The sequence below is a fragment of the Ptychodera flava genome, chromosome 16 (assembly GCF_041260155.1).
Source record: "Ptychodera flava strain L36383 chromosome 16, AS_Pfla_20210202, whole genome shotgun sequence".
Taxonomy (NCBI): Eukaryota; Metazoa; Hemichordata; class Enteropneusta; family Ptychoderidae; genus Ptychodera; species Ptychodera flava.
The window spans coordinates 30,697,298-30,721,129 of NC_091943.1; the positions used below are offsets into that span (position 1 = coordinate 30,697,298).

The 23,832-nt window shown below is 37.8% G+C and overlaps 2 protein-coding genes across 2 annotated transcripts in view; one reads left to right on the forward strand and one right to left on the reverse strand.

Moving 5' to 3' along the window:
* Window positions 1–23,832, forward strand: part of LOC139114563 (uncharacterized) — a 485,747-nt gene that overhangs the window by 25,111 nt on the left and 436,804 nt on the right. The gene's annotated exons all lie outside the window — the stretch shown is intronic.
* LOC139114571 (uncharacterized) lies at window positions 13,400–23,458 on the reverse strand. Its single transcript, XM_070676380.1, has 7 exons — window positions 23,254–23,458; window positions 20,995–21,122; window positions 19,950–20,016; window positions 19,365–19,481; window positions 18,808–18,996; window positions 15,632–15,742; window positions 13,400–14,207 (listed from the first exon to the last, which is right to left on the reverse strand). Exons 1-7 carry the CDS (start codon window positions 23,419–23,421, stop codon window positions 14,025–14,027), a joined length of 963 nt encoding a protein of 320 aa, XP_070532481.1. The 5' UTR covers window positions 23,422–23,458; the 3' UTR covers window positions 13,400–14,024.

Genomic DNA, 23,832 nt, shown 5'->3' on the forward strand with positions numbered 1-23,832 from the left:
TATTTGATCTGGAAGAGTCATTAAACTGGCGAGAAAGAAACAAACACGGCAATTTCAAATTCAACTTCAATGAAACACAACAGTCACATGTTTGAGTCCAACGTGTACGAGCGCGAACGAAATTGGAAAAATCTGGTTTCGGAAGATCACCAGTCTTGGGAGAGTCATTAAACTGGCGAGAAAGAAACAAACACGGCAATTTCAAATTCAACTTCAATGAAACACAACAGTCACATGTTTGAGTCCAACGTGTACGAGCGCGAACGAAATTGGAAAAATCTGGTTTCGGAAGATCACCAGTCTTGGGAGTTGTCAGAACTCGAAGAATCATATATCACGGCCCTACGACGTTTGCGTGGTTGAGACTTGAACGTGGACGTGGCAACATTAATAGTGAATGAACCGCCGTAAATGACCGCCCCGCTGAATATACCCGCTGTAGCTGCTGCCTGGTTTGGTACTTTTGATGGTACTTGTGAAATGGTGGATTTGCTGGTCTTGCTTCTGTCACATTTCCCGATGATGGAACAATTGCTGTTTCTTCTTTGTTATTGTTAGATAGTATGTTGGACATCTCATTTTGTTGCTCGAGCGACGCTACAGCGTAGTTGTTTATGCTCTGAACGTTACGGTGTCCAGACAACTGCTGCACTTGAGTTGGGGGAATCCCGGCATGGAGCAAATTTGTTATGGCCGTTTTTTGCATGCTGTGATTAGTTTTCTTCCCGGAGATTCCCGCTTTATTACACATCGTTTTCACAACATTAGCCAACTTGTTTTGACCCATTAGATTTTTCTTATACCAAATATGAGTCGTGGGGGTGTAATTAATACTGAGATAAAACGGACTGTCCGGAGTGTTCATTTCTTGGGGACGACGGCGAGCGAATTGACGATAAGTCTCGACCGGACAGCTGTTCATGGTGTTGGGTGTTGCAAATATCTTGGGGTTAAACGGTCGCGTTTAGCTTCCTGTTTGCCCCCATCGCGTTTTTGTTTCCCGCTCGTTGAATTCGAGATATTCTAGGACGCCGGCGGTTTTCTTCAGCATTATATCACCCCATTTCAGCTGACGATTTACTTGCCCGCCGCGGAAACCGAGCATTTTGGTGTTGTTAGTCCACACTGCATTGAAGAGAGCTTCAGGGCCTAGGGGTTGATCGGCCGATAACTTCCTTGTCAACGAGAATTTTTTCTTCTTCCTCAGTCAGTCTGTCGGTTGCGTTTGGTTTGTTTCCCATTCCGTGCTTTTTCAGTTCTACTCTTTTGGCTGCGAGGCATTTTCGCGACTTCTCGAACAACTTATCGCGTATGATGGAAAACCCGTAGCCGCTGTCTTTTAAAAACCGATCGATACCTCTTTGATAGTTGGTAAGTGTATCAGGCTCATAGTCGCTGCCGTCCTTCTGGCGAGTCCCTAAAAAAACGCTGCCAGATAGTCGTCAAGCTCAGCAGGAGGGATGTCACATATTCGGCGGGTTTCGTTCGGCGCCCATAGCATTCAACCATAGCTGAAACTGTTTGGTAGCCGTGTTGGTGTTTCGCACGGTATTTTTCTTTTTTTGAAGACTGACGAACTCCTCCCGGTCACTATCAGTAAACTCTACATACCGTTGATGTTGTTGTTCGGGTTGGGGTGGTAAATTGTCAAAAACTTCTTCCGCAGCTAACAAATCTGACAGACTGAAAAGCTCCTGCAGGTTTTCGCTGACAGACATGGTGGAATGGCAAGGTTGTTGTTATAGTGACCGTCTTATACCGGTGTCTCATGAAAATCACAAAATATTTCAGATAATGAAAATTATGTAAAATGAAGTTCATTTTACTTCAAAATCGGTACGGTACATGCAAGTGTTGTGTTTGGTATTATTTTTCAGAACGCATTTACCATGATAAACGATATTTTTGAAAGTTGTGCTTTTGAATTTGCGGTCCTCCGACATTTCCGATAGCACTTTTGCTTGTCGTCTGCGCGTCTGTGCTTATGCACGGACGGAACAGCTGGTCGGTCATCGATCTGTCAGTGCCCGTACGGTGTGATGCTCTGCTCTTCAATTTGTTCAAATTAGTAGCACTACGCAGGTTAATCCGATATCGACACATGTGTTTTATTTAGTTACCCGCATTTCCCTATGCTTCAAAACCCTGCCACTTTTGGAAATCGGACATGATATCGTAATGAAAGTCAAAGTCAAAATCATAGACGGGTACCATGGTTTGTTTTGATTAGGGCGCCACCATGTAAGTAGTCCGGTATGCAAATCAACAGGCCGTATCAGGCTTTGTTATGTAAATCAACATGTCGTATCACTTTTTCATATGCAAATATTCAATTGAATGAAAGAAAGACGCGCTGATCATTCCTTTCATATGCAAATCAACAAGGCGTATCACTTTATTGACATGCAAATCAACGTGATCAATCATGTCACTGAACTCAGTACAGACACAATACAGGGCATAGGTATATGATAAATTTTCATATTAAATAAATATACTATGAGAGTACTGCGCGAAAGTTGAAACATGCTACATATAATGACATAACAGATATCTGATTGTTCTATGAAGCGTACTGTTGTTCATGAACCTGTTGTAAAATGAGCACATTCAGTTCACATATGGTACAGACTGAGAACGCCACCAACCATTCACTAAGCCCTGTTGCTCCCACCGCTAAGTAAGTTTAACTATCCCCATAACAGGGTGTGTAATTTTTGATAACCTTTTGTGAGCTGTATCGGCCAGTATCAGGTCTATCAGTGCAAGACTGTACACGAATGTGAAATTTATAAACGTTTTCACTGATGCAAGTTTGAAACATGGGTGTGATGACTGAAAGCTGTCTACAGTTTTGAATCGAAAGACAACGATTAATTTTCCGTTCTATTAATTCTAGTAAGGACTATTACGCATAGGGCATGTAGCTCGCAGGATTTCGTTTTTATCACTCAAAGTTAAGAATGACGACTTTAAAATCAAACAATCCAGGTTTTGTCACATGTCTTTGTACACAGTTGTGTAATACCGACACTGATACAAATACAAAATTTAGACCTCGTCACATAAATCTCTGTGCACGTCAGTCAAAGGCCGTAAACGGCACTGACCATTAAAAGCAAGAAATTTGCAAGAACTGATACAGGCACAATTAGGTTACGACCCCGAAACAGAGATCTCTTTTCACATCTCTGTATACGCTAATCAATGGTCTTACATCACTGTATACATACTTGAGCCACTGCATTATTACAACCTTGATCCTGTGATCACATAGACCTGTACCAGGCATGGTATATGAGAGCCTGGAGTTCACTGAGCAATTGCAAATGACACAGTAGCGGTCAAGAGTTAACTTTTAATGAAAATATATAGCTAGTTTTGTTAGGTTACTGATGATTTTTCAAAACGATATTCCCGCAATAATTACTACATTTGTGACGCTACATTTTAAAATTACATTGAAAAAACATTACGCAGCTTAACACGTTTGGTTTTTGATGAGATTTAACCGCAAGATAATATTGATGTTGATTTTAATCGTAGTTATCTGTTCGGAAAACTGTCTCATGACCCTGATGATAGCCAGCTCGTTTGGCCCTCACTCTTTGTCGAAAACTTAAGAATGCACATTGCAGGAACATTTTTTGTTTTCCTGTGTTTGCTTTTTAATTTGGGGTCCAATAAATATTTCCCGGGGTTCCAGACGACTTCATAACTCTCTTGTCAGCTATTATTGAATTAATGAAGGAGTGAATGAATAAATGAATGAAGCCAATAAAGGTCGTCAGGATGGTCAAAATGCAGCTCATAATTTTTTTTTCGCTTTTTGTCCAAGCGTCAATTTTCATACTCACTTTTGAAACCAGTTTATCAGCTGTCCACCTCTGCAAAAAGTCACCTATGTTTACGACGATTGTTCCTTCTATTGGTGGGACTGGAATGAACTCACCATCCTGGGTCTGTACCTACATGTAGATACAGCAGAAATGAAATAATCGTTTGGCCTGTACTGGTGATGCCATGTTTATTAGAACATGGACAGTAGAGGGAGGCCTACCTCCTCTTCTATCTTTAATTAGGACGACAGGGTGACGTAAGAAGCGTTTAATTAAACATTTGTGTGTTTTTTTCAGATTAAAGGATTAATGAGCATGAGCAATTAGCAAGCATGGCGTCATCTAAGGCCATCGACCTTCATGACATTTCACATGAGACACCCTTCATCATTTTCTCAAAAGAACGACTTGTGCTAGTAGTTTTGTCATTAATATTTATTTATTAATTTATTCGTCACATTTCTTATAAAGTTCCATTGCCCATTGTCTTTACTACTTACATGTTGATGTAATTCTTTATCCTATGGAACAAAAAAAACATAAATCTTGAATTACAAAAATACATAAGCTTAGAACGTAGGGAAGAGATGTGACGGGGAGCTAGAAATAGCTTAGGCCAAAAAAAAAATGTGTGCTGTTCCGATTACCCGACCTACCCCAATTTTAACCCCCCGACCCTAGACTTTTTAGAGCCTCGTAAACCCGGAAGTAACCAGATATGAACTGAATATGCTCACGTGTTTTACAACAGGTTCATTAATAGTTGTACTCTTCACAGAACAATGAGATATATGTTATCACTGTATGTAGCAGGTTTTTCAACTTCGCACAGTACTCTCAGAGTTTAATCACTAATTACAAAACTTTATTTAATATGCAATTAACTTGACACTGCTCAATGCTTATGGAACAATTGGATATCCACCAGATCAACATTTGTAGCACGTTTTATGTAATTTAATGCTGTAATTGTAGAGTAATGTCACTAATTACAAAGTTCATTAAATATGCAAATAAACCCTAAATTTACTTGACACTGTTCAATGATTCATAGCACAATTAAATATTTATCGAATCAACATCTGTAGCAAGTTTCATCAAATTTAACGCTGTAATTTTTGAAGTTATATACCTAATTACAAAGTTTATTAAATATGCAAATGAACCCTTAATTAATTTTACACCACTATGCTTTACAACACAGTTAGATATCTGTCGTATCAGTATGTGCAGCAGTTTTCATCACATTTGATGCAGTTATTTCGGAGTTATATGACTAGTTATAAGACTTCATGAAATATGCAAATGAGCTAATTATTAACTTGACACTACTCAATGCTTCTCAGTACAATTGGATATTTATCAGATCAACATCTGTAGCAAGTTTCATCAAATTTAACGCTGTAATTTTGGAGTTATATCACTAATTACAAAGTTTATTAAATATGCAAATGAACCCTTAATTAACTTAACGCAACTAAATGCTCTACACCACAATTAGATATCTGTCGGATCAGTATCTGCAGCAGATTTCATCACATTTGGTGCAGTTATTTTGGAGTTATATCACTAATTACAAAACTTCATAAAATATGCAAATGACCTATTTGTTAACTTGACACTGCCAAATGCTTCTCAGTACAATTAGATATTTATCAAAACAATATCTGTACTCAATTTCACTGACCTGGGTGCTGTAATTTACGAGTTATATACCTAATTACAAAGTTCATTAAATATGCAAATGAACCCTTAATTAATTTCACACTACTAAATGCTTTACACTACAGTTAGATAAAAATCGGATCAGTATCTGTAGCAGATTTCATCACATTTGGTAAAGTTATATCAGAGTTATATGACTAATTACAAACCTTCATAAAATATGCTAATGAGCTATTTATTAACTTGACACTGCTTAATGCTTCTAAGTATAATGAGACATATATCAGATCAATATTTGCTGCAAGTATCATCAAGTTTGGTGCAGGAATTTCAGAGTTATCTCACTAATAACAAAAGTTCATTAAATATGCAAATGAGAAGATAATTGACATGACACTCACAGTATCATCATAATGTTCGTAGATTGTCATCTGTGAAAAGTTTCATGAAATTTGGTGCAGTATTTCTTGATATATGTCTACACTGTCATTACCGTCTCCATAGGGAAACCATTGTACGGAAAATAACAATATTGCATAACTTCATTAATATGCAAGCCACACTAACCAAAATCTAATCAGTTCTTGCAAGTAGCATATGGTACCTGTGTACCAAATCTGACTTGAATCCGTTCAGGCGTTTTTGAGTTATCGTGTAAACAGACAGACAGACACACACAGACACACACACACTAACACACACACACACACACACACGGACAGACAGACAGACATCGCTATGACAATAGCCCACGTGTTTACACACGTGAGCTAAAAATAACGATATGAAAAAAACGTGAAACGCATGAAATCACGCGAGAACTATGACAAATCGCGCGAATCACGCGAGAACTAATACGTCATTCTTATAGAAGTGATGCCAGACGCTCATATCACGAAAACTTGCGACATACACTGACAGTTGTTGCACACTGAACGGTTTCCGGTTTTCAAACTGCTGTATCTCAAAAAGTATTAGGTCTAATTCAATAGAATTTTCGATGAAAAAAATTCCAATTCAACTGCTCGTTCTACCATGGGATGTTTTTTGAAAATAAAGAAAAAAATATCGTGTCATTTTAGCGCTCAAAATCAAGCATTATTTTTCGCCATACAGCGTGCCGTACTGCGGCACGCACATTTCTCAGGCCACTACTTCCTATGTTAGAATGGAATGGCTCGTTACAGTATGTTGTTCAGCGCCTAAACGGCGTTTTGTAGGTAGGTTTTCGCTAAAATGCAGGGACAATTTTCAGTGATCGGAGTTAGTATACCAAACAGCAACTGTTATATTAAATTTGTGGAAAGTTTGAAGCATTTTCATGGCCGTTTTTTGATGTAATCTTTCATTTACATTCTTGTTGTCATTTCCGAACCGCGCCATGCACAGCGCGGCCATATTATGCAGGCCAAGTGAAAACCCGGAAGTGTTTTGTGATAGTGAATCGAGCAAAATTTTGGTCAATTTTACTTTTTATAGTCATTCTATCATTAAAATATAAACCCGTACACCAAAAACTGTGTGTTAAGGTCAGTTCTGAGTAGTTTCAAAATCTGCGCGTTCGGAATTTACCGTGAATTTTGCCGTACGTACGTACTTCGTTGAACAGCCCATAACTGCCAACGCTACAATCAGCTGTTTTCAAACGTTAACCCTGGTAGTTTTGCGAACATTAAACTGTGTTCATTTTTCATCTGTTGATGTTACACAACATTTACAAAATGATATTTGACAACAGAAATGAATACTCTTTCAATGATGTATGGGAATAAAGTCAGCATGCCATGGTTATTATTATAATAAATGTATGTAAACAACCTTTATTTTTAAACAGCATTAACGTAAACTGGGGAAAATGACAGACATGGGGTAGTGCAGGAATCGGGAATTGATAAACAAGACAAGTTGAAAGACGGGCAAATGAAGAGAGAGCAAATAAAGAGAGAATGAAAAATCTAAGGAAAGGAAAGGAAAAAATCATAACACTTACTCTAGATTTCAATGCTAAAGGAAAATTGAGTACAACAAGATGACAGTTTTTTAGGGGGAGTAATATTCTTGTGTAAAAAAGGACAGCTCCAGGGGGATTATTCTGTACTGTGAGTTAGTCAGTTGAACAATGACTTATTTTATTCATATTCCTATGATTTTTGGTTTTTTGAATATCAGAATTTCTCAAATGTAACATTCAAGAAATTTTACAGATCTAAAATATATTTATTCTTTTTTGTTATTACTCAAGTCTAACTGTCCAAAATTTGACAGAGCTAGCTTAAAAACTCTGAAAGTTACAGTAGTTTGAAAATGGTGAAAAATAGCTTTTTGACTGGTATAGTATACACGGTGCCGTCCAATTTTCAACTCTGTCTCACAAAATTTTTAGCATTTTCAAGTCTGTGTAAAGAAAACAAAAGCTCCTTATACCATACTCTTACAATATATTGCACAAAAAGTATTTTAAAGCAGATTAGTTAGAGAATTAATGTTATTATACAACTATATTTTTTCATAGGGATACCCACAAAATGACTCTTAGCCATATGTTGAAATTTTTTGACCATTTGTCAAAAAAATCGAGCATATTTTAATTCTAAAAAAATCATAACCCTGGAAGTAGACAAGATAGAACCATCATTCAAACAGTTTTTTGAATCCTGAGACAAGATCTTCAAGAAAACATACAATTCAAGTAAGTTTAACCAAGAACAAAAAAGGGCCTGGTATCCCTACTTATAGCAGGCCTCGTCTCAAACAAAATGGTGACTCGCGATGGACATAACGTGTACTCAATTTTGTTTCGCAAATGTGATCATGGTGAAGACAGGTCGATTTTGTCTTCTGTTAAACAGAACCGAACATTCGAAGAAATTTTGGAGGAACACCATCCAGGTTTTTCTGAATGTAAAATGTACTCTATTCGAGTTGAATGTGCCAGTGATGCTGCTGGGCCGTGGTTGGAAGTACAGCAGACAAATATACAGGTTGGCGAGGCTACAAACAACTTCAACGTAAAGTATGTGCGTTTTTCTAGCGAGTGACTGCAAAAAGCTGAGGATTTACCTTTGGATAAGTTCACTTTCCTGTCAAAGAATTGTTATTCAGCCATATCAATTTCTGTGGCAGTCTAATAAACCACACAATTCAATTCTACTGATGACTATTTTATTTTAATATAGGCCTATTGGTATTCAATTTGAGTGCGTTTCATGAGGAAATTGTTCACTGGTAGTTTGTTTGAACGCGTACAAAATGCACATTGAGAAATAAAAAAAAAATGAAAAAAAAAAAATTTCCCTACCTACCTACCCTATTTTTGAAAACCATGTAATCGGAACAGCACATATTTTTTTTTTTGGCCTTATGTGAAGCTAATGAAAATCTGGCTCCCAAAAGAACAATAACATAGTCTTAAATACAAATGAAAAAGTAAAGTGGGCAAAACTTACACGAGGAAATCACGATTTATTGATAATGAAAGATTTTGGGGCATGCTTGAACTGTTTACGATGTGAAATGTTCCTTATGGAAAGTGGAAGCCTATTCCAAATTTTAGCACCGTGATAACTGAAAGAAAATTGACCAAGGTGAAGTTTACATTTTGGTAATAGAAAGGACGAGTTAGAAACTGATCTAGTGGTATATTTGTGAGTAGGCAAGTAAAATAGTCATTGACGCTATGGGGTGGATTACTTGACAAAAGGTCATGAATGAAAATCCCAATCTGATATTCAAACTGATTGTATATGTTCAAAATTTTTAATTCCTTAAAGATCTGTTCACTTGGAGTAGTGGGTGACTTAAAGGTAATAATTCTAACTATCTTTTTCATAAGTTTGTGGATAGGGAGTAAAGCGGAATGGTATGTGCTTCCCCATATCTCCAAACAGTATGAAATATGAGGAAGAATAAAAACATTATAGAGCATAATAAGGATGTGTTTTGGAACTAAGTGTCTGATTTTTGCTAATAAACCAATTTTTGGACTGATTTTTGTACAGACTTTATTAATGTGATGTTTCCAGGACAAGTGGCTGTCAATCTCTACTCCAAGATGTGAAACATGTTCAACGTTACTAATCTCATTTGAATCGATACTAATCTGTCCGTTTTTAACGTAAGAACGATGATAAGTAGAGAAAATAACATAATTTGTTTTGTCCTGGTTGATGGTCAAACTGTTATCTGAGCACCAGTTCACAATGTTGTTAAATTCAACGTTGGTATCGTTAATATCAAGTGTATTACTTGTGAAGGAGTGGAAAAAATCAGAGTCATCAGCGAAGAGCTTGGAAGTGAAGTACGACGTACAATCTGGGAGATCATTAATGTAAATAAGAAACAGAATGGGCCCTAGAATTGATCCCTGAGGAACACCATAGCCAATGGGACTAAGAGTTGAAACATAATTACATGCACTGCATATTGTTTTCTATTAGTCAAGTAGCTCTTGAACCAATCACAAGCTGTTCCTCGAATGCCGTACAGATGGAGTTTGTCAATAAGAATCTTGTGATCAATAGTGTCAAAAGCTTTCTTTAGGTCTAAGTAAATTCCAAGCACAATGTTGCCGTCATCAAGACTGCGTAACATATCATTAACAACATTGATAAGAGCCAGTTTGCAACTGTGGTTTTTCCTAAAACCATATTGATGGGGATGAATAAGTTTATGCTTATCTAAGAATAAAACCAATTGTTTGTTGATGATTTTTTCAAAAATTTTGCTCAGTCGGGGGAGAATTGAAATTGGACGGTAATTGTTAACGTCATGTGGACATCCCTTTTTATAGATTGGAATGACTTTTGCGATCTTGAGAGAATCGGGAGAGACACCATGCTGGAGAGAAAGGTTAATGATATGAGACAAGGGTTTTGAGATAACCACAGCAGCGTATATCAGTAACCGAGCAGAAATATGTCCTGATGACTTGGCAGGATGAAGGCACAAAATCTCGCTGATTACATCTTCAGCTGTTACTGGATGAAAGAAAATGCTAGTGGAATGAGGTGATTTGAGAAAGTTTCTGTGGCTGGTACTTCTTGTGATTTTATCAGCTAAGTTACTACCAATGTGAGAGAAAAAATCGTTGAACTTCTGAACAATATGTGAAGGGTCGGTAATAATCCCTGTACTGTCAATGATTTTGTTGGGAAGATTAGTACTTGTTTGACCTGCTTTCCCAAGGATCTCATTAATAAGCTTCCAACATTTTTTTGAATCTGTACAACTATCACTGAATTTATCACAATAATACATTTTTTTTACTTCCTTATTAAAGACGTCAAAATATTCCTGTAGACATTAAATCTAGCTTTTAAAAGGGGCTCGAAATTACTTTTAACTACTTTCCGGTATATCCTATATTTAGTATAAATTGACTTCCTTAACCCTTTTGTGATCCATATTTCTGGACTTGGTTTTCTTTCTATTCCTAGTGACCAATGGGGCAAATTCCATACAAACATCAGTGAAAATATCTGCAAAACTGTTGTAGGCATTATTAACATCATTGCTTGACAGAACTGTGTCCCAGTTTATATCAAACAACGCTCTTTGAAAAAGAGCTTTGTCATAATTAACAAAACTCCGTATATGAGCTGATACCTGGTGAGGACTCTCAAAGACTGAAAGTAAGTTTTTAAAGGTAGCAAATATTGGGAAGTGGTCCGCAACATCAGCTGTAATAACACCACAATTTACAAAACGGTCTGTAAAGTTACAGTATACATGGTCAATAGTTGTCTTTGAATGGCTTGTCATACGAGTTGGAACGGTAATAAGTTGCTTAAAGTTAAGACTGGCAAGAGTATTGTTATAACTACAGACCTGCGGGCTGGTGAGCTTTAAATAATCTATGTTGAAATCACCTACCAATATACAATCACACATTGTCGATTTAACCTTGTACAGTGCATTTTCAATATCCTCCGTAAAGGCGTCAACAGGAGTGCCTGGTTTGCGATATACAATACCCAGAATAATATTTGTTCGATTCATATTTACTTTTATCCATAAAGATTCTGAATGTAAAATGTTAACGTCGTCGAGAATTTCATATTTCATACTACAATGAATATAGGCGCCAACACCACCTCCATGTTGTCTGCCAGATGTTTGTCTCTGTTTCAAGATAAGGTTGTAGTCTGGGATATCAAACAGAGAAGGAGTTTCCACTTGCCAAACTTCCGACAGAGCGATAATATGTAATGGTGTAGTAAGAGCGTTTTTGAGCTGAACCAAATCATCGAAATGTCTATTGAGTGAACGAATGTTTACATGGATTAAACTGAGATGATTCCGAGAGCAGTTTCCTGGAAAGTTTGTGTTGAATTCATCTACGGAGTAGGAGTTGCATATTGATTTATGAACGTCGTCAATATCGTCGGGGGGAACTGCCATGCTGAATTGTCAGTGAATGAAATGGTAATTGCAGAGGTCGAATAGTGAACTTGATTAGTGAATGTGTCTTAGGTCGGCCATTGACTTGATACATACGTGTCTGAGTCCCTTGTCCTTTCTGGCATAAATATTTCCATTGAATGTCCAAATGTATTTCCATCAGACCTGCTTACGTTTCACATTTACCTCGTGGAAGAGTTTTTTGTTCTGGGCTGTTAACTGTTCGTTAATATAATGGCGTAAGAGTTGTCGTTCGCTCCCTTGATGTTCAAATCTTTACTTGTCAGCCTGTTCAGCTTTTTCTTTGCCTCATAGAAGGTATTTCGCAGGTTTCTTTGAACAAATCTTACGAGGATAGGTGCCGGGCGTTGTTGGTCTTGATGCGTCTGTTTTGTAGGCAGACGATGACTCACGTCGATATCGGCACTTTTGATAGTTACTCCAACAACAGCCGCAACCTTCCTCACAATTTCTTCTGTGTTTTCATTGGCACTTTCTGGAATTCCATGTATTTCCAGATTGTTGCGTCTGGTGTACTGCTGTAGGTCTTGGACTTCTCGTTCTGTTGTTTGCAATTTTTGTTGCGTAACATTCAGTTTTTCTGTCAGTTCTTTGTTTTGCTGTTCAACTTTTGTAATTTGTGTTCTATATTCTTCAAAATAGCTGCTCATATACTGGACAGAAGTTTGTAGGTTATCTAGCTTGCTTTCAAGACTTACTAGCTATGCAACTTGTGATGATAGGTTGTTCAAGGTGGCCAAGATGTTTGATAGCTGATGATCCCTTGCGTCGTGACAGGTGTCAGTGTTAGCGGTGGCAGCCATCTTAAATACGGTGTTTTCATTTGGGTTCGAACCAACAACCGTACATTTTTCTGACTGAGACCCTCCCACACATTGTAGAGTTCAGAAGCACTCAAGCTCATACCATCATATTTTTAACCTCTTTTGTGCAATTGATGGTCGATGTACTCAATGAAAAACTCGTAAAAGAAAATTTCCACTTGATCTGAATGTCCTCTTTCCGCAGAACATTTTTTGCCCGATCATGCACAAACAATAAATTTCAGAGATAAAAAGGTGAATACCTCTAGGAAACCAAAGGCTGATTATCTGATTTGAATTTGTACGCATATAGACATAAATGACTAACACTTCAATAGGTAGAATGTGCCTCGGGAACACTTTAGATGCTATAAAGGAAAGCAACTTTCAGGTCTACTACTTGTGTTTACTCCCTTTGAAAGTTGTAGAGTAGATGACGTTTTAATTGCTTCATTTTTTTGGTAAAATTATTGACTTTAATAAACAGTGCAGAATACACATTATACGGGTGCATGCATTTCTGTGCTCCTCGAAGTGTCCTGTCCTGCCCTCTATGACGTCATGACTGTATTGGCAGATCAGCTAGAGAGATATGTACAGAGAGAGAGGGGGGGAGAGAGAGGGAGGGAGGGAGGGAGGGACACAAAAAATATTTTCACTATAATCAAAGTCGACATTAGAACAAACATTTTATCTTTATTGCAATGGTATATGAACAGGCTAACATTATGAAAAACTGAACGGCAACGAAGGGTTAACAACGATTGTTCAGTCAAATTCTAATAACACAAAGTTATTGCACGCTCAATGCATACTTTCGCCAAATGTGAAGACCAAACATTTCACATCAAGGACACTATGCTATGGGTTCAAGATGCACTCTGTGTACAGTAGAATTGTTTGAAGACCATTTTGTTATAAATGTGCCGACGATAGGTTCATGACTAAAAATTCAAAATTGGAGCACACAGGCCACCCCAAGATCATGGCTATGCTTTGAAAGGGTGCGAGGTGGCATATTCATACAAGTGATTGGTTCTGTGACCACGCGATAAAGTCAGCTATACATTGAAATTCATAAATTACTACAACCACAATGCTGGTTCACAATGTCCTACGCTTTACAGAACCGGAAATTTGGCAAAATGAACTGAAATGAACACCTTTCCAATAATTTCATGTTTACTGGAACGATTAAATGTGTTAAAGATCAAGTTGATTTCTGAATGCTGCAGAAATGAGACGTGTTAAGAAGTTAGTAGCCGCCGATCAGTCGTCCGAGCCCTGCGATCAGCATTCATTTCAGATAGACCGTCTCAAGTCTTTGATTCAGGAATTCAGCCATTGTTATTGGCTCGTATTTGTCACTGCCATCGATGCAGGTCACAACGTAATCGTTGTCCGAGTTGTAGAAGAAGGCGATAGCAAATCGGCTCAAATGCTTGACTTCATCGGTTGTTGGCATGACGACACGGTGAACCTAGGGCAGAATTCAATAATTGTTGGTAAAACTGCAATGACTAACTTTTTCAATGGTGCCTTACGACGTCAATAAGAGCTATCTCTTGTTCGTTCATACCTACCTTCTCGTACGTCAAAAAACCCATATATTCGACGCTTTTCAACTCACAGCCCTTCCATTCTCTTTAAAGTTTCGCTCAAAGGCTGTAAACGACACTGCCCATTAAAAGCAAGAAATTTGCAGGCACTGATACTGGCACAAAGTTAAGACCCCGAAACAGAGATCTCTGTGCACATCTCTCTACACACTATGTTCTTACATCACTGTATACAGACTTGAACCACTGCAGTATTACACCTCCCTCTTCCGCCTTTGGTCACAGAGACCTGCACCACAGGTTTATGACAGGGGATACACAGAATATTTTATGGGAGTTTCCTAGACTGATGAATGTAACTACCAGATGTGGAACAAAAAATGCAAGTTTCACTGAAAATCTACGAAGTTTATGGCAAGAAACCTTAATGACGTAATGTAGGGTAAACTTTGAACTTTTCCATCGAGGCGTATCTCGTTTAGTGAAGTTATCACACTCATAATTTTGCAATATTCCAATCTATTTTGAAAACAATTTTCCAGTAAAAATTACAAGACTTAAACTTTTGTTCTAACTTTCCTCAAGGAATCTTTCAACCAATCTCTTTCAAAATCAAGAATAAAAATAGGGGGTCACCGTGCAAATTTTGGTACTAGAGAAACAAATTACTCAAGATTTACCGATATTAGAAATTCAAAATGGCCGCCATCCCTGTGTTAACTCTATGGAGAAAAATAAAAAATTTCCAATTTCGAAAAACTAAGCCGGTGAAAAGTTTTCTTTCACCAAGAGCTTTAAAATGAACCACCATATGTGGTATATCAGAACAGAATTGTAAAAGTTTGAGAGTCCGAATGTCTGTCCCCGAGGTGCGTTCTACCTTAAGGTAAATTAAGAATGAGCTCATGCGACATATTGAGAGTTTTTTTTTTCTGACACTTTTCTGTTGTGACCGCTTTGGGGGCTCATTTTGAAGCTCATCAGTGATGTAAGTAAAGCTCTCACAATATTAGTTTTGTGAAAAGCGCGTTTAATTTTTTCCCAGAAGAGTTAATACGGCGGCCATTGTGAATTTTAAAGTTCGGCAAATATTTCGGTAATTTGATTCTTAAGGAGCAAAATTTGCACGATGTCGAAGATATTTATTCTTGATTTGGTAAGAGAAGGTTTAACGTTTCCCTGAGGAAAGTTTTATCAGGTGGGTATTGCCTTTAGACTATCATGGCCCTCATTTGGGTACGAGTTAATGATTGAATCGGGGAAATAAATGAATGGAAGGAAGATCATGAGGATGGTCAAACGCAGCTCCAATTTTTGTCCACCTGGCGTCAATTTTCATACTTACATTTGAAACCAACTTGTCAGCTGTCCACCTCTGCATAGTGGCACCTATGTTTACGACGATTGTTCCTTCTATCGGTGGGACGGGAATGAAATCACCATCCTTTGTCTGGACCTAGATGTCAAAAAAAAAAAAGTAAAGCCTGCTGGAAAATCAATATAATTTAGAACCTATTTATCTAGACTGAAAGATCCGTCGCTCGAGGACGCTCCCTACGGAGCGTAGAGAGCCTCCTCGAGCGACGGATCTTCCAGTCTACCATTTACCGTATTCAGATTCATTTGGGTCAAGCTGATAAAATTACCAGGTAGCATACACTCAATTTCAGAAAGGACCGTCTTGAACCACGTACATTAAAATTAAGAAACACGTGGTGGTACAACATAGAAGCTGGACATGCATGAAGCTACACAAATACCTATGTCTAGTGTGCCATGAGGAAGAACGGTGAAGTCAGCGATTATCTTGAAAATAAAATCTATTACAAAAAACTAAACTAATCACTAAGTCATAGAGCATGAAGGTCAAGATTCAACGTCCGTTCAATGCTAATGACTTAAGTAATCGTTAAAACAAATACATTCACCAAAAGAGGATGAACGGCTACTTCAAAGGTCCGGTAAATCAACAAGAGGAGATCATGCTCACGATGCATCACGTGTAGGGGTTACTGTCGGTCATTTCATTGCTAGTCGTTTCCTTCATCCCACTGTTTCTCAGTGTCAAAACAGTAGGTCCTGATCATATTTTTCAAGGTTTGATGAAATCGCTCGACAGCACCCTGGCTTTCTGGGTGACAGGCAGAGGACCTATACCGGTACTTTTAATGCCTAGCTGACCCATGACTTGTTGAAAGATTCCAGAGATAACGTTGGAGCCTTAATCGGACCTTGACATATTTAGGAAAGCAAAATAAAATGGGAAATGTGACTAAAGCTTTCACTATAGTTTTTGCCTTTATATTTCTCAGTGGTATGGCTTCTGGGAACCGAGTGGATGAACACATAATTGTCAACATGAACTCATTTCCTGCTCTTGTTTTTTTTTTTGTTGTTGGTTTTTTTTTTGGTAGATAATAGGGGCCCGACACAATCTATGAGTATCCTACTAAATGGTTCTTGAAATGCAGGAATTGGCTGTAACGGGGCGTTTGGAATAGTCTGATTCGGTTTTCCTACCATTTGATATGTTTGACAAGTTTAAGAGGATTGTTAATCCTGCCAATAAAAATGACTGAGAATTTTATGATAGATCTTCCTGACCCCTAAATGACCAGCCCAGGGAGTTTCATGGCCAAGCTTTAAGGCGCAATATTTCAGCACGATAGAACTTTGGGACCACTATTTGATATTTTATTGCCCAATCGGCATCAACAAAGAATGCAAATACCGAAAACAAATAGACATTAGGGAGAGGAACAGGAATGTAGTCACTACAATCTATTTAAGCACTTTAGAACCTGAACATGACTTTTCAGAAAACGACAGGGTATCTGCCAAAGAAAAAGACGCGGAAGCCCAGGTATCTCTTAAAATCTTTACAGAGGTATCCAAAGAAGGTGATACTAAACCATTATGAACAAATGATTCGAAAATACCCAAAATGCTGTCTTGAGAAGAATTGACCCTGATCTCATTGATTTGGGATATAAGGGTTTAACCTAACCTAGAAAATGTGTTGCATACATTATTATACTCTAATTGAGATGATGAAGAAATAAAGCCGGTAGGCTTAGATCCACTTTTACCACTTGGACCTTCACGTTTTCTTTTCAATTTGATAAATCTGATATTAAATGGCCGTCTTTCTTATATAATGACAAGAAAGAGTAGCAAGTTTGCCAGGTGGAGATTGAGAACTGATGACGTAGGAGTGGTACTGATGACGTAGGAGTGTTACGTGATCCAGTCAATTCAGATATATATCCCTAATATGGAAAAATCATTACATGCAAATTAGCAATTATCTTTCATGTCATCCCTCAATACCTTTAACGGCTGATATATCTTGCTGTGATCATCATTTGTAGCAAATCTCATCAAATTGTGTGCAGTCGTTCTCAATGTATGTCCAATCATTAATTATGCAAATGAGTAAATGTAAGCAAGCCACACCCACCAAAAACTAAACAGTTCTTGCGTACCAGATTTGACTCTGATCTGATGAGCCGTTTTTGAGATATCGCGCCCACAGACAGACACACAGACATCGCTGCGACATAAGATCACGTATGTGAACACGTGAGCTAAAAGCTGAATGCACTTGATTTAATGAGACCTCAGTGGTACATTGGCATACTTCACTTTAGTTATGCCAAAAGTTTGATTAGTATGAGACAAGATAATTTGCCCATTTGCATCTTTAATGAACTTCTATAATTAGGCGATCGAGGCACTGAATTGGATCCGACTTATGCGTTAAATAGATCATATTTAATGTATTTATAAATATGTTGGGAATTAGGTGACAGTGCAGCTTCTTATCACTTTCGTGACTGTACTATATGTCAGAGCTGGAATAACTGAATTTCATCCGACTCCCTTGGTACCAAAACGATACTTGGTTTTATTAATGCCTAATATAACGTTTATAGCTAAGATACTAATGAAAAATGCATTTGCATATTGAATGAAGCTTTGAAATTAGGGCATATATCAACACCGAGTGCACTGTTAGTCAGGTGATTATTATATCATGATGTTTTTATATTTTGGCCACCTTTGACGCTCTTTGATTCAGGTCTGCTACTTTTGTTGACTCATTTAGACGTCTGTTATAGAGTACTGACATGTTTGTAAAAATCATGTATTTTGTTTTCTCCATGAGGATAAAGCGATCATTTTGAATTTCAAAAGGAATTTTCGCAGGAAAAGGCTTTCTCCAGTACGTTTTCTTCTCACTTTTACAAATGCTCGAAAGTTTAGTTGAGAAATGTTTCAGAAAAGGTTTAAATTTTCCAGTTTAGATGTACGTTTCAGCTTGAAGCCGGTAAAACGTTCTTCAATATGTCAGAATATGCAACTGCCTCGGAAATAGACCATCAGGCTTCAGGAGTTTTCGACAAAACACGATGTCAAAACACTTTGGCAGCATTTTACCACAAAAATACTTCCTAGATCATACCTCCTTCCCATAGATAGCTCGATGAAAAAGACTTTTTTTCACGGGATATGTTTTACCTCAAGACCACCTTTGTCATCTTGGAAAAGTAGCGTAATCAGGCCTAAATCCGAATGTTCTCCACATCGGATCTGATCATCCTTTAGGTCCGTGTTTTCCAATATCGCTGGATAATGAATACATTTTATAACTGTCTCATTTTCAGGGCCGCCGATTCCCCTGCACGCTTTCACGAAGTGATATGGATCCTATTGATAGTTAAGAAAAAATTAAAAAACATATATAACAATTTCACATCATCATCGAATTAGTGTGATAAGATATTTTTGGTGGCAATCAGCGACTCTTTAACGACCAACCATATCAAGTTCTATTGATAAGGTGAACAATAGGCAAATTACAACATGACTTTTGGGAGTTGAACAAGGAAATATATGCCAAGAAGAGAGCAAAACACTGGAAAATGACTTGGAAGTTTTGATTAAAGGGGTTACCTTTGATCTTCCCAGATTTCATGTGAGCATACACCATTATAGAGGTTTTGATTTTCAATTTTGTTTTGGTGTGGGAATAAGAGGAAATACCTAAATTTATAGAAACAATTCATATAAAGTACCTCTAAGTTCAGCCCTCTAGCGAGCACTTCTAGCATACGATTCCCAAGCTGTGCGCACTTTTGATAGAGGGACAACAATGTCTCCTCGAAATCCGGCAGCTCATCTTCAGGCATTTTCTGATGTGGTGAGCAAATATATTATTAGCAAAAAATAAAAAAAAATAAATAAAATAAAATATAATTATATATATATATATATATATATATATATATATATATATATATATATATATATATATATATATATTCTTAAATGGTTTGTCCTTAGATTTCAAGTGCCAGGAATACTTTGATAATTCTGTGCTGTTTTAATATATGCCTTGCTTCGGAGCTTGAAGGTTGGTCATGACTTTTATAGCGTGTTTTAAATATGTTGTCAGTTAGGCCGACGTAGTGTTTCGCCTCAATGTTTTACATGTTATTCTACTTTCTGAGTAAAGCAAGGGTGTTATTTAAGTTTAAGTTCATGTGTCACCATCAGGACAAGTTGGTTGAAACCAGTGATTGAGGCATGGTATAACAAACCATCAGCAAGAACTGTTTGCTATACACCAGTAATTCGCCCTCATTATTTGTCATTCGTACCTTGACCAAAGGTTTGGGAGTGTAAGTAAAACCCTCTTTGAAGTCTGCTGGTCTCTGAGGATTCAATCTGTGGAGCGAAAAGGGAATTATGCATAGTTGTGTAAAATGATTGTTCTAGATATATTCTGCGGCAAACGCTTCGGATGGCTTAGCTATAAAATAAAACGTGAAGGTTATTACTGCAACTTACTTGTTCCTACCTTGTCCTTTGCAGTTCCTAAGAGGGAGACGGGCCTTCCAAGTTTACTGGTTCCGTCTAGCCTAGTCTTGAATAAACAACCTCACGCTAGCTGCTACTCACCTTTCGGGTTCAGCCAAAGTCATCTGTCTGTCGCTATTCAGACACGCAGTCCACGCTATGATGCATTTTAAGATGCTGTCTGCATCGTTTAATGCCCATAAAACACTGTAATAACCCACTACAGATAACTACATTTCCGTAGGAAACACAAAACCAATACGAAACCGTAAACATTTTGTATTTTGGTTCGCCGTCCCTCTGGTCTTGTTCTAGTCCTTGATCAAGAATGGATCTGCAAAGTGAATGGCAATGAGTTGCGCCCTCTACGGCAGACTATACACACAAACTCTATGCTTTTCAAACAACACCAGAGGCGTCTACAAAAGTCATTATTTTAAGAGAATACTTCAATTACCCGAGATTCACAACGAAAAATAAAACAAGAAGAAAAATTCTCCGATTACGGTTTGAGTGACACTTCGGTAAAATCGAGATGAATGGTGAATGAAGACCTCGTGTGATTGTCGATTTGAATTGTGTTTGAAAAATCCATTTTCTCAACAGCACATGACACTTCGTTAAAAGAGATCAAAGTTGCTTTTTTTGGGGTTTTTTAAAAAAAACAAAACAAAAAGAGATCAAAGTTTAACAGTAAATGGTATAGATATCATAATTGAGCCTGCTTTTGTATATATGTAGTACTCGGTCTGCTAAACAAATGTCATACCTTTTCTATGAACCTATTAAAGCATTACATGGATACCGAAGCTAGCTACTGATTAAGAAGTCAACATCTTAACTCACCTTTGCTTTCCTGTTTCAGAGTAACCATAATCATAGTTGCGTAATATCTCTGCATCCATCGCGTATTTGGCTTTGACATCTTTAGGGAGCCCGAAGAATTTCTTCGCTTGCGAAAATGCTTTGCTAATCTGTAGAAAGGTTGACAACAGTGTTGTAAAAGGTAAAGTTCAAACATTCTTTGCACTGAATGAGCAATGAAATGATATTATCACGTTCAATTAGGAAAACTTGTGGTGGTTGAGAGCGGGAAGTTAACCTTTGCAGAATTACCTATCCATCTTGCAAGAAACTGTATAAATTGAATGCTTTAAGGATTACATAAGGTTGGAAGACAAACAAGGTCAAAACTGAATCAAATGAGTCTACCTTGCAATATCCACATCTCATTTCAGAGAAAACTTACAATTGTGGAATCCTTATCATCATAATACAAAGTATAAACACGGTCATCTGTGCAAAGCGTTTGCCTCTGCTTTATGGTTGGCGGGATTTTTTCGCCAATGTCAACACACAGAGTATTTTGGTAATAAACAATCACAATCTCTCTCTCTCTCTCTCTCTCTCTCTCTCTCTCTCTCTCTCTCTCTCTCGTCTCCTTCTCTCTCTCTCTCTCTCTCTCTCTCTCTCTCTCTCTCTCTCTTATACTGACAACAAAACCGATTGGTAGTTATTTCATCTTGGGGCAGTAGGACCAAAGGACAGAGTTCTGATTATTTAGGATGTGACCTATCTACTCAAATAATAATACCACGCTAACATTTACTTCCTCCCGTGGCGAGCATAATAAATCGTACAACATATGTTTTAAAATGAACGTAGATCCCAATTTGTGCAGAAAATAGCCATTGGTGTAGATCTAATGCTTAAGTTTCTTTTAGTGGAAATTTATGGATCCAAAGAAAGTAATTAAACCGGCAGTATAACTAAATACCTTAATGATCTGTATCAAGGGAATAATACTACAAGCTTGGTGACAACATTACGTAAATTTGCTTATGTGACGTAAATACTGATGATATATTAAAGGTATACAGTCACCTATAATCTTAATATGCCCATATATGGTCAAAGGAGCGTTCCTTGGTATTCAAAATGCCCATGTGAGGGCGCTGTTTTTAAAAAGCGGCAACCCGCCTAAAATCTGTGATTGGTTAGATTTTCTGTTTCCATGGTAACTGTGGCAAAATTGGAATAGGTGACGGTATACCTTTAAAGACCCCAACTTTCACCCAAAAAAACTATAAAGGTAATAATGGAGATCATACTGATCTTATCAAAGTAACCATTACAAACATTTTTTGAAATGTTCTGTTCTGTTCTGTGCCGAATGTTTGATATTTGATACTTATTTCATAGAGTGATACTTATTTCGTAGAGGTTGTGTCCTATTCAAGTCGATTGATCTAAGTCTTTCCGAGAACACTTGAAAGGTGCATATGTCAATTTGTACCTTAGCCGTTAGGCCTACATGTACATTTTGAACCGTATGACCTAAGTGCTGTTTGTTCCAGTTCGGAGCTGAGCCTTCATTTTGTCAATGAGCGGCATTCACAGGTCGGCCCGAGAGGCTAAAAGAGCACCTACGTTTAGTGTTGAAGCCACCAACACTGTATGATAGAGGAAACAACCAAACATCACTGATGAAAAGCGCCAAGGGCCCAAAAACAGCAGTCGTAACAATGTAAAACGATTTAACGCTAGTTTAGGGCGCTAGGGAGATAAGCATCTTTACCGAAGCTTAAAAAATAACGCTTGTGGCAGCACCTGGAACCGAAAGGCCATCGGGTCAATCGTACCAATCGGCCTGTTTACATGTAAGTGATAAGACGTTTTTTCAAGGGCTGGACCGTGACTGTTGAACATAATATAAACGTGATGAGCGAATGCCTATCATAATGAGCTATAAAAAGAAAACATAACGTCATCAAAGTACGCCTTAACTGTATTCACTGAATGTTTAATTTTGTCTGGCTGCAAGCACAGTTTAGATTGTGCAAAGTTTAAAATTACCATTTCTTGAGCATGTTTAAAGAAATCGGTCAACACAAACTGCTTTCTATATCGAACAAAATTTATGAAATAAGGTCAAAAATGATCGAATCTGTCCCTTTAATGGCAAATTACACACTATGTTACTCCTTGCAGTAGAATGCCATCATCGTGGAATCATGTACCAGCAAGGATATTACAGTTGGGTGGCTATAACTCTTAATGCCACAGAGCATTTGTCCTACTTGACAAAACATTAAGAAACCCTACCTCCTCTTTACTTATGCCGTGATTCGATAGATACAGAAATCCATCGGAAGACAGAGCATTGCTAACACTGTCGACTAGATCCTTAAATATCTCGCTATCAGGGGAAGTGCGCTGCAGACTGTATGCGGAAAAGTCAACGACAGGAAAAGTGCTGTCGCAACCTGCCATGGTGTCCCTTTTATGGCGTATGCATATCACCACTCTACTCAGGTGTGACGTCGTCGGGGGGGGGGGATATTGAACAATCACTAGGTCAAGGGTCGTACTCTAAAACGCTTGTGATTTTATTGCTCCCATATTAGTGTTTCTACCTAATTTTTATTTAGATTTTTACCGTTTAATTCGGACAATCAAATTAGTTTTCTGTTTTGACAATGTCTTGAGCTTAGTATATTCTTCCTTGGTGAGGTCTCTGCCCGAGTAACCAACTAGCGAAGCTTACTTGGTCTCATACTTTGTATTTTTGCTTGAGTGAAACGAATTTTCCTTTGGCGAATGATTTTTGATCATTTTTTGCTCACGTTTTCACACACGTGAGCATATGTCGCAGCGATGTCTGTCTGTCTGTCTGTCTGTCTG

Excerpts from the sequence above, each read along its gene's own strand:
- LOC139114571 (XM_070676380.1), bottom strand. The coding sequence starts at position 23,421 with ATGGCAGGTTGCGACAGCACTTTTCCTGTCGTTGACTTTTCCGCATAC. Across the intron at positions 20,017-20,994 it reads TCTGAAACAGGAAAGCAAAG|ATTGAATCCTCAGAGACCAG; the intron begins GTGAGTTAAGAT and ends TTCGCTCCACAG. Across the intron at positions 19,482-19,949 it reads CTCCCAAACCTTTGGTCAAG|AAAATGCCTGAAGATGAGCT; the intron begins GTACGAATGACA and ends TCACCACATCAG.